Source organism: Mirounga angustirostris, unplaced genomic scaffold, assembly GCF_029215605.1.
Source record: "Mirounga angustirostris isolate CCGP_5_RB_7025 unplaced genomic scaffold, mMirAng1.0.hap1 SCAF_8, whole genome shotgun sequence".
NCBI lineage: Eukaryota > Metazoa > Chordata > Mammalia > Carnivora > Phocidae > Mirounga > Mirounga angustirostris.
In genome coordinates, this window is record NW_026991716.1 from 51,548,371 (window position 1) to 51,560,648 (window position 12,278).

At 37.7% G+C, this 12,278-nt stretch overlaps 1 protein-coding gene across 9 annotated transcripts in view; it reads right to left on the minus strand.

Moving 5' to 3' along the window:
- Window positions 1-12,278, minus strand: part of DST (dystonin) — a 364,879-nt gene that overhangs the window by 226,351 nt on the left and 126,250 nt on the right. For all 9 annotated transcript variants that reach the window (XM_064597729.1, XM_064597726.1, XM_064597725.1 and 6 more), the window contains one exon: window positions 346-435. In XM_064597729.1, coding sequence (XP_064453799.1) covers window positions 346-435 — 90 coding nt within the window. The remainder of the gene's footprint in view (window positions 1-345; window positions 436-12,278) is intronic.

The following is a 12,278-nucleotide window of genomic DNA, read 5'->3' on the forward strand; positions in this document are numbered from 1 at the left end:
GAGTCTTTTAATATGTGGTTATATTATGCATCCAACCTCCGCTAAGCAAAAAAAAAAAACACAAAAAACCCCAAAGGTAAAAAAGAAGCAAGAACAAAAATAGTAGTTTAATTATAGAAATGATTATATAAGCAAAGTAATCAAAGTGCTTCAATCGCCCAAATTCACATCATTTGAAGTCTGAAAATGATTAGGAAGCTATCCAGAACTCTTTTTCAGGCAGAATTCACAGTGCAAAAAAGGTGAATGTGTCAAAAATCCGAAGAGTGTCTACTGACAACACACTGGTCCCACGTGCACAAGATTACATGTTCTTCAAACTAAATTAAGAAATTTAAGACTTACCAAGGTATCTCCCGAAAGAACCTCTAAAAGGGAAATTAAATTGTGTCCATCCCTTAAGTCTTCATAGAGATCATTCACATGTTTTCGAACCTACAGAGAGAAAAGCAATTTAAACTTTTGGTCCTGAACCTGGGATCATCTTTAACACTCAGACAAGAACAGGGACAAGTAGAAAATATTCCTCATATGGTGTTCATTCTCACAGTGATATTTTCATTGTTATTCTCTCATTACTTAAAAACTAAACTTAAATTTAAAAACCAAAAACTAAAAAAGAGCAAACTTCAAATTAATAACTCCTAAAGACACATAGAATTGTTATATTTTTAACATACTAGAATTAGTATAGGCTTGGCCAACTACATGAGGTTACAATTTTTTAAATACAGGCAACGGCAATGACCTTCATGATTCCTGGTATAACAGCCAGGGCAACCTCAGCAGGAGGAGCAAGTTTTTACCCCTTCCCCCAACCGGAGTTGGTCTTCCTATTCTCTGTGCCACAAAACCCAGGATGCCAGAGACACACACTCCATACTTTAAAAATCTAGAAATAGAAGCCAGGTGAGGGGTCCATGAGACTCTACATAATTACTATTTCTGAAACTTCCTTTTGAGTCTATACTTATTTCAAAATAAAAAGTTGTTAAAAATTCACATGCGTCAAGTTGGAAAACCTCTGCCCAAATCCTCCTCTGTACAACATCAATCTTCTTGTGACGGACGTTTTTTATAACCATGTTAACACTTAAACTAAAATAGCTTCTTCCTCCATTCCACAGGCCTGATTGAAGGTTGTGATTTTAAGAGCGCAAACTATCAAAGATTCCCCAAAAGCTTTGTTCGGTCTGCCAGGGAGGGATATCTCCTGTAAATACTTGGCCTGCTGTAAGGATTGTGCTGGAGAGACAAATGTCAAAGCAGGCTGTTAAGATGGCTGCTCCACAGTGGTGGGTTGGCGTGTTTCCATTTTCTCACCTTTTAGTGATTCTAGGCTGCGTTACTTTGTGCTGCTCTCAGGAAAGGAGCCAAGGAAGTGGTCTAGAGACAGACACAAGAACTCTACCTACATTACACATAGGGCACATGACCTATGTGCTTGCCAGATGGTGGAGTAAGCTCTCAAAGATTTTGTACATATGAGTCAAACTTCTTTGCACTTCCAAAATGTCAAGTGAATATACAGCACAAAATAATACAAAGATCTAAAATATGATCAAAACTATCTGAATACATACCAAGCAAGAAAAGGCCTAATGGAAACTGGAAGGCAACTTTTGATGGTTGAGTTTTTCATCCTAAAAAACTCTAAATGCCATTAAATTTTATCATCTTAGTTGACTATATACATGTTTTGCAGTTTTTTTATTAGTGCCAGAAAATATTTTTGATTAATGAAGAAAAAATTCCCTTATGAGTTTCATATCATATTTACTAGTTCCTATGAGTTTTTGCCCAAATCACAGAACTTTTCAGTATTCAATTAACTATCTATGTATGCATTATTAACTACAAATAATGTAAGTATCAAATTTAGGGTCAACAGCTCTAAATAACTGCTAATATCAATAGTACCTATAAAAATGGCCAATAACATTGAAAGTGAGTTAAATTATTAAAACAAGTGTTCCCATCTTCACAGACTGACATTTTTTTTTTGATTTCTTAATTCCCAAGAAATATCAGTTGAATCTTTGATGTCACAAGATAATGATACAACAGTAAAATAAGGTTTAAAAAATACTTTATTTCCCTTAAAAAAAAAAAAAGAGCATATCATAACACATTTTAGTCAGTCCTAATTTAGAAAACCTATAAATATCAAAAAAAAAGTTATAAAGCGAGGGGCGCCTGGGTGGCTCAGTCGTTAAGTGTCTGCCTTCAGCTCAGGTCATGATCCCAGGGTTCTGGGATCAAGCCCCACATCCAGCTCCCTGCTCCACGGGAAGCCTGCTTCTCCCTCTCCCACTCCCTCTGCTTCTGTTCCTGCTCTCGCTATCTCTCTCTCTGTCAAATAAATAAATAAAATCTTTAAAAAAAAAAAGTTATAGTGATTATACCTTCCATTAGAATATTTACCTTGGGATACCATTAAATGACAATCCCCTCAAGTCCTTAATTATATTTCAGAGATGAATCAGTTTTCAAGGATCTTCATAGGAACACATCTACTACATGCATGACACATATGCATGCAGATAAACAACTTAGTGAAATGCATACTAACCCTTACTTTTCTACTCACATATTAGAGCACTGTAAGAATTCCCTTAGTCCCATTCCAAAGCACAGTGTAATTTATAAGGCTAAGGAGCTACTTAAAAACAAGGCAGAAGAGCTATGCTTATAAATTTCTATACATCAGTGCATCTAAATCTATGTACTTCTCTACGTATCTCCAGTGTAACCAGAAAGTAGCCTAACTCTAAAAGGGCCTGAACCTAAAAGGGATCACAATTATATAAACAATATTATGTAGTTCCTGATCCTGGCTTAATCTCACAAAATAAGTTACTTTATTGTATAGGTCTGACATCCTCAGCCCACAATCAGGATGAGGCCTCCTGTGACAGTAACACACAGCTCTGAGAATTCTGGGCTCTCCAGTCCACCATACCCGCCCACACCCGCCAAAGCCACATTTCAATCCACATCCACTTCCTATGTCATTCTCACTCCCAGACAGTTAAAGATGAAGTGTGATTCTGAACACTTATTTCATAAGAAGGCAATTTCACAACTTGCTTTGCCAGACAAAACTAAATCTTCTTTCTAACATCAAGGAAACCTTCCAAAACCCGGTGTCATTTTTCATCCCCATATTTATACAACAGTAAATTAAATTAGGGGCGCCTGGGTGGTTCAGTCATTAAGCGTCTGCCTTTGGCTCAGGTCATGATCCCAGCGTCCTGGGATCGAGCCCCACATTGGGCTCCTTGCTCCGCGGGAAGCCTGCTTCTCTCTCTCCCACTCCCCCTGCTTGTGTTCCCTCTCTCACTGTCTCTCTGTGTCAAATAAATAAAATCTTTAAGAAAAGGAAAAAAATTAAATTAGGCATGTGTAGAGAAGATAATAATAATATTATGCCATGCAAAACCAAGTTAGGAAAAAAGAAAACATGTAATAAGGGAAAAATAATTAGGAGGCCTGCATTTTAGTCTAGCTTCTGCTGCAGGTCTCATGAATTAGCACCAGCAGCCTAAACTCTCTAGGCCTCAATTTTCTCATTTGCAAAATAAAACTTTAAACACAAGGCCTCTAGTTCAAACTAGACAACAAAAATTCTATTATCTGAAAATAAAATTATAATTTTTAAGAAGCAAGGTTGTCAACTTACAAGAAAATATGTAAAATGGAAAGCTGTTTTTAAGTCTTATGGCTTAATTTCTTTTTTTTTTTTTAAAGATTTTATTTATTTATTTGACAGAGAGAGACACAGCGAGAGAGGGAACACAAGTAGGGGGAGTGGGAGAGGGAGAAGCAGGCTTCCCGCGGAGCAGGGAGCCCGATGCGGGGCTCGATCCCAGGACCCTGGGATCATGACCTGAGCCGAAGGCAGACGCTTAACCGACTGAGCCACCCAGGCGCCCCTTATGGCTTAATTTCTTAAGAATTTTAGGAGAGGGGTGTGGGCGCCTGGGTGGCTCAGTTGGTTAAGCAACTGCCTTCGGCTCAGGTCATGATCCTGGAGTCCCGGGATCGAGTCCTGCATCAGGCTCCCTGCTCAGCAGGGAGTCTGCTTCTCCCTCTGACCCTCTCCCCTCTCATGTGCTCTCTCTCTCTCTCTCTCATTCTCTCTCTCAAATAAATAAATTAAATCTTTAAAAAAAAAAGAATTTTAGGAGAGGGGTGCCTGTGGTGCAGTCAGTTGGACACCCGACTCTTGGCTTCAGCTTGGGTTGTAATCTTGGGGTTATGGATTCGAGCCCCACATTGGGCTCCATGCTCACTGCCGAGTCTGCTTGGGACCCTCTCTGCCCCGCCCCCCCCCCAGTCTCTCTAAAATAGATAAATAAATCTTAAAAAAAAAAAAAAGAATTTTAGGAGGAAATACAGAAATAAACTAATTTAACTTCTGTAATGCCTGAAAAAAATCCTGAGGCTTTGTTTATCATGTAATACTGCCTATTTTTCTTGTCTCAGGTGATTATTCTGAGGGCTCACAGAAAGACTATATATAAAAAATGCTACATAACTGCAAGATACCATTATCATCGTCTTTATCATCCAATGTGAAACAAATGTTACCATTATTAACAATAAATACAGTGATGCCTGGCTGGCTCAGCCGGAAGAACATGCAGCTCTTGATCTCAAGGTTGTGGGTTCAAGCCCCAGGCTGGGTGTAGAGATTACTTAAAAATAAAACCTTAAGGAAAAAAAATGAGCTACAAAACAAACAAACAATAATAAATACAAATACATACACAATGAACTATTACTAGGTACCTGACCCTGTCTGTGTGCAAGTGCTGTATAAATATTGGCTCATTTTCCTCATCACACAAGCTTGGGATGAAAGAGAATGTTAATTAACAATTAAAAATCAGCAAATTAGCATTATGGGGAACAAGTGGCAGTGGATGAAATGAGTAGAAATAATTCGAATTCTCTAGAAATATCTAATCAAGTAACCAATTTATGAAGGAAAAAGGGAATTAAATTGTTAAACTGACACAGAAAAGCTCTTTATTTTGCCCTAAGTCTGAGTCATAGACATTTGGCCTGGTAACTTTCCTTCACAGATGCCAGTAGTCTTAACCTTCCGCTTCAATTTTTAATAAAACACTCTTTCTTCTCATTTTGGAAATTTTCTTCCTTTGGGACAAAAATCTGTCTGAATCAATAGTGCTGAGGGAAGTGATGAGCAAAATGAAAGCACTCTGAAATACTCTGGGATTAAATTATATAACCTGAATTACATAATAAGGATGAAGCATCATTTTCTGTATTTCATACAATTCTCCCAGAATTTTGCAGTGCTTTTTAAAATGTGTGCGCTGCACTGCATCTGCAGCTCACCCCTAGAGGGCGCTAATCCTTTGCTTAAGAAGAGTCTCTTAAGGAAGAAAATAGAGTACAAAATGGTGGGGAGGGCACACAGGGAGAGAGATTCTAAACAAGATGCTGGTGATGATGACATAGGCAATTTGCAACTCATTTTTGAAAAAGAACACATTATGCCAAGTCTGTATCATCTAAATGGCTTATCTGATCAAAAATACTACTGTAAAAATTGTATTTTGTTAACTTATAATTGGTTTTTCATTGACTAAATCAAATTCAACTCTGAAGATAAGATCATCATATAGCTGCTTATTTAAGTCAATATGTTTAAGACTGCCTTTTTCAAAAGCTGATTTTGTACTGACTGATGTGAATCTAGACAAATTCCACAAAAATGTTACTTCCCTTATTTAAATTTATAGTTACCATGTTTACTGAGCATCCATTACATGCCAGGATATCACTTAACCTCTAAGGGTACCAAAATGAATAATAAGAGAGCACCACCTCTTAAAGCCTGCAGACTGAGTTGACAGCAATGTAGAAAAGGGCTTAATGTTCCAAGGGGAGAGAAGAGCAAGAACAAAGAAAAGCAGGCAAGCCTGCATGCAACTGTGTGTGAGATCCACGGAAGGAAAGCAGCCTGAAATCAGTGAAACGTGAGGCAAAAGGTGAGGCAGGAAAAGGTGGACTGGAGGCATGGCAACTTTATATGCCACTAAAGGAAGCTCAGAAATTTCCTAAGCAGAGAGAACCAGTGAAGGCTTTCAAGCAGAACAAGGACACAGTATCTCTGACCAATATAAAAGCTTCTTTGTGAAGTATTATCTTGAACAAAAATAAAATAAAGTGTTATCGTGAACAAACCCAAATCACAGATAAAGCCGCTGAGGGTCCAATCTCTACACAATAATGGAGGAAAGGTCTCTCAGAAAAAAGCAGAGAGGGCATGCTATCAGAAAATCTTGGGTAAAATGCACACATGCTAGCACAGCAAGGAGCAACACACCAGCCACAAAAAGCATTCACAGTCCTCTCTTAAAGAAGTCCTACATCGAAAGGATACAGTATTCGGGAAAACAACTAGCTATCTTTAGAAAGGAACATAAATAATAAAAGAAGGCTTGTCCCAAATAGGATCGCCTCACAGCCTACTAATTGGGTGAAGAGAAGGGGGACAGTCAGCTTCAGTGAAAACTATGAATTAAAATGTTTTTCAATGCAATTTTTTTTTTCTTCAAACAAATACACTCATGAAAAATAAGCTACCACATTCTCCTGGGAGAGCGCCTTAGAAATCCTAGTTCAAAAAAAGAAAAAGAAAAAGAACCTATCAATATGTTACCTTATCAGTTACTGATGAGTGATGCTTTTAAAATCTACAGAAATGCTTGTTTTCTCTTGGATAGTTATGAAACAGGGAAACCGAAGGGACCCTATTAAAGAAAAAGCTGTTTTTTTCTTTTCCTTCTTTTCCTGCTTCTGTTCTTGCTAAGACCTACATGCCCCCCTTACACATGCTTTAATGTATGTATTCCTTATAAAGGTCAAGGAGTTAATGATTTCTTTGGAGTCTTCCAGCCCAACAGATCACATCTAAGGAGTGACTGGGTAAGGTTGTAATGAATGTTCTCCAAGACCAATGACTCCAAATAGCTTGACACCAAGACCCATAAGTGCAGGGCATAAGTGACTTATGGAGGACACCTGGGCACTCATCCTTGTTGGACAAGGCCTGGATGCTTACGAGGACACATACACCAGACCAGACCACCCACCTCAATAAGAACTCCAGACCACGCCCCCCATGGCCGGGAGCCTGGCTGGCTCAGTCAGTGCAGCCTGCCACTCTTGATCTCAGGGTTGTAGGTTTGAGCCCCAAGCTGGGTATAGAGATTAAAAACAAAAAAACTCCAGACCCCCAAGGAAAGCTGAGACTCATGCTCCTTTTCCTTTCAGTCTCCCAGACACTCTTGTCTGTCGCTGCTCTCTCTGTCTTCAATAAACTCTGCCCTTACTTCCTCTCGGCTCGTGTTTGACTTCCACCCTGTGAGAAGCCAAACATCCCCTTTGCTTGTCCTACGGGACCCCTCTGGGTCCTCAGACCGACCTGCCTGAATCACTTAGTTGCTTTATCTGAACAGTTTTGTTTACTTCAGTACTATTTCTTCAAGAGTTGTGAAAGAATAAAGCTACAGTGTAGATTCTACCGAAATTACTATAAATTCTAAGTTGGTGCAAATAAGCATAATGGGATGATCATGTTTTTTGTAGCCAATGATAGGTCAGCATCAAGACCATACATAATTCATCTCCTTTACTGTTTTATAAAACTACAAAATAAAGATATTTGTCATACATCTTAAGGTATTAATGAATAAAATAAGGAAGAGTTTAAAACAAATCACTGTTGGTCCTGGGCAGTACAAATACTGTTCTTTGACAAAGTTCTTTGACAAAGAAGATTTCTCTTTTAAGCTTTCAGGTTGATAATCTACAATCAGTTGTAAAAACAAAAACAAAAAGGTCTTCTCTAGTCTTTCACTACAAGGTAGAACATTAGGTGGTTAAATAAAAAGCACTTATTGTACTAATAAATGCTTTAAGATCTGGGAACAGTTTAGTCCTCACCTACGTATATTTTTTATAGTCTCTTTTGTACAGTTTCACTATTGTCATAGGAATCTTTTTAAAATGCTCTTTCGATTTTTAAAATTTTAAAAGCACGTAACTATTTTCTGTAACAATTTATTTTAGCTTTGGGACAGTTGGTTCTGGTTTGGTTTAGTTTGGGTTTGAGTCCTCTACATTTCCTTCCAGTTCTTCCCTCTAAGGGAAGATGAGGAAAAAAATCTATTTTTGTGTGTGTTTCTCCATCAGCCTGCAGATCTTTGATTGCTTGCAGAGCTGTATAATTCTTATGCTGAGAGATTACAAATAATACCATTGAAAGAGAAAAATGAATTCAAAAATCAATTACTCTGCATATTTTATGCATCTGTCCACTGTTCTTTGGATTTTTATTAAAGATGTTATCTAAATAACCTCCATATTACAATGAGCAACTGATTTATAAAGACATCAGCATTATCCATTCCATGTAGCTCTTTAAATGGAGTGGGGTTCTTTAAACCAATATGACTTGAAAAAAATCATGGTAAGAGCTATTAAGAACAGGTTTCAATAATAACAGAGAAAAAGAGAAGGAACCAATCACTGGCATTTTTCTTTTAAACTCTACACCCAATAGGGGATCAAGAGTTGTGTGATCTACCTACTAAACCAGTAAGGCACTCCTAATCACTGGCATTTTTATGCTCACCTCTTTCCCATTCACCATCTCACAATTTGGGCAAAAGAAAAAAAAAGCTGAGAAAACTGGGGATGGGGGTCAAAATCACTTAATACTTCTAATGAATAATTAATAAGCTAGTCAATGAGACTAAATTTTTTTCATTAGAAACTAAATTTTGATGTAAATGTAAATATGTAACTATAATAATAATTTAATAAGACAAATAATGACAACTGAGTAGAATACTATTATAATAGTTGTGTGCTACATGAGTTCATATGTGCCAAGTCCTAAAAAACATAATTAGACATAAAATAAGCCTGTTTAACCTAGGTAGTCTGTAACTACAGCATCAAAGTTCTGTACTTTACCACCAACATTTTGAACAGATTCCACTGTATTTTCAAATTCTAGCTTCTATTGAAAAAGTCTTTTTTTTAAGATTTTATTTATTTGAGAGAGAGTGAGAGAGACAGAGAGAGCATGAGCAGGGGAAGGGGCAGAGGGAGAGGAACAAGCAGACTCCCCGCTGAGCAGGGAGGCTGATGTGGGGCTCGATTCCAGGGCCCTGGGATCATGACCTAAGCAGAAGGTAGACACATAACCAAATGAGCCACCCAGGTGCCCCTTGAAAAAGTCTTGAAGCAGAACTGTGCATATTTTTCAGTAAAAATCATGTAAAATTATTTTTAAAAATTTGAAATTAGTTTTATTTAAATTACAATCATGACCAAAATTTACAACTTATTCAAAAAAAAAAAAAAAGTGTAGTTCCTCAATAAATCCCCACTTAATGACTCTGGTAAGGTTACACCAATGTCATAAGTCAGGTTCAGATTAATTACTAGAAATTAGTGATGCATTCAGGTAAATACATTCAGTTCCCATGTGAAAATAAAGACAGCTCCTGGGATAAAGAAACCTATCAGTTATTTGCCCCTTAACACCAAGTCATTTCATCTGTCTGATCTTCTTAACACCTAATATCAATTTCAAAGAAACCTTAATCATGGTTGGTGATTAGATGGAATAACTTTGGCGGGGGGGGGGGGGGGGGGGGGGGGACGGTAGTCTGAAGGAAGCACTGCAGTGTGAGGCATGGTAGGATTCCACAGTAAGAGCTTTTAACACTGAGAAGGCAGCAGGAGAACTCTAGGCAGCTGGTGAGTGGGGAGAGAAGAGTCCAGGAAAGATACAGGGAAGTGACAAATAAAAATGTCAACTGCTTCACAATTCTGATTAAAGTACTGGTTGTGGCACCTGCTTACTGAATACTTTTGAGTTGAATCATCTCTTTTGGAGCATTCGTCAAATGCCCTATAGGGTGTCAATGGCTAACTTGTTATAAAGTATTTCAACAATTAAGTAGATACTTGCTCCCAAAAAGAACTGTCCTCTTTCCTTGTGGCACCATTTAAAATACCTTTTACAACTGGACCACATTCTTGCACCATACACAAAAATAAACTCAAAATGGATTAAGGACTTAAATGTGAGAGCTTGAAACCATAAAAATCCTAGAAGAGAACACAGTAACTTCTCTGACATCAGCTGTAGCAACATTTTTCCAGTATGTCTCCTCGGGCAAGGTAAAGAAAAGCAAAAATGAACTACTGGGACTACATCAAAATTAAAAGCTTCTGCACAGCAAAGGAAACGTCAACAAAGCTAAGAGGCAACCTACTGAATGGGAGACGATATCTGCAAATGGCATATCTGATAACAAGTTAGCATCCAAAATATACCAAGAAATTATACAACTCAATGCCAAAAAAAATAATCCAATTAAAAATGGGCAGAAAACATGAACATTTTTCTAAAGAAGACATCCAGATGGCCAAGAGGCATATGAAAAGATGCTCAACATCACTCATCATCAAGCTAATGCAAGTCAAAACCATAATGAGATATCACCGCACACCTGTCAGAATGGCTAAAATCAAAAACACAAGAAACAACAAGTATTGGTGAGGATGTGGAGAAAAAGGAACCCACATGCACAGTTGGTAAAGATGCAAACTGAGGCAGCCACTGTAGAAAAGAGTATGGGGAGCCCTCAAAAATTAAAAATAGAAATACCATATGATCCAGGAATGCCACTATTAGGTATCTACCCAAACAATATGAAAACACTAATTCAAGATGATATACACACCCCCTATGTTTACTGCAGCTTTATTTACAATAGGCAAATTATGGAAGCAGCCCAAATGTCCATCAATTAACAAATGGATAAAAAAACATGTGGTGTAGGTATACACACACACACACACACACACACACGTGTGTGCGTACAAACACACACAATGGAATATAACAAAGCCATAAAAAGAATGAAATCTTGCCATTTGCAACAACATGGGTGGAGTTAGAGAGCACAATGCTAAGTGAAGTAAGTCAGCAGAGAAGGGAAAATACCATATGATTTCACTCATATTTGGAATTTAAGAAACAAACAAAGAAAAAAAAGAGACAAGCCAAAAAAGACGCTTAACTAAGGAGAACAAACACATGGTCACTAGAAGGGAGTGGGGCGAGGGGATGGGTGAAATAGGTGATGGGGATTAAAGAGTACACTTTCCATGATGAGCACTGAGTCATGTATAGAATTGCTGAATCTCTATATTGTACACCTTAAACTATATAATACCGTATGTTAACTATATTGGAATTAAAAAGCTAATAAAAAATAGAAATAAAAAATTAAAAAAATACTTTTTACAACTCAGCTATTTATAGAAAAAATTAGGTCCTACCTCAGCATACACACAAAAAAAATCAGAGAACCACCTGAGCCTTCAAAATCTAACTTCGTCTACTGCATGGATGATGGCTAGCATGGTTCTGCCAGTCCTCAACCAGTGAGCCACTTGCTGGAATGCTTGTAATATGAATCAGTCTCTAGGCTGGGGAGGAAGCAAGGCCCTCGTAGGGAAGGGTGAGTGCTAGGCAAGAAATCAAATCCACCTGTGGATAAGGATCCAAAGGAGGTGAAGCTGGCAAGGGCAGATATCTGCTGGTCACACCATCATGTGTACTTCCCGGTGTCCCTTTCAGAGCACTGGGCAAGAGATGCCAAGGAGGGAATGACACAAGTGGTTTCCTCATCTCTTTTTTAAATATCAAGGGCTGGACAATCTAAGGGGTCTCTCAGTAGCATATTTTATAGTTTTAAGGCCTTTACAATACTCTGATGCTTTGTATATAAACTAATTCACTCTTCTTTAAACATAAGCCCATTTCCTCAAGTCCTTACAAACCACTGAGAACAACTGGTTGTATCCTCTTCATTAAACCACTGAAATAACCCCGGATTATGATTAAGACAACTGTCACAGGGAGATGAACACTGAAACTACTTATAAAGACACCCCCAGATGATGAGATTCCACCACCTTTGCTACAATCCATGCTAATTCTTAACACCTCTTCCCTGTTAAAAAAAAAAAAGTTTCTTAAATCCAAACGAAACTCTAACTCCCCAGTATAATGATTTACATTTTCCAAAAATAAAACCACTATAAAACATATTTAGGAAACTAGTAAGTTTGGATAGTTATAAACACAGGTTTATTCTATTAATTACCTAATAAAAAAATTTGACAGATGTTTTATCAGCTGCTGTTAAAAT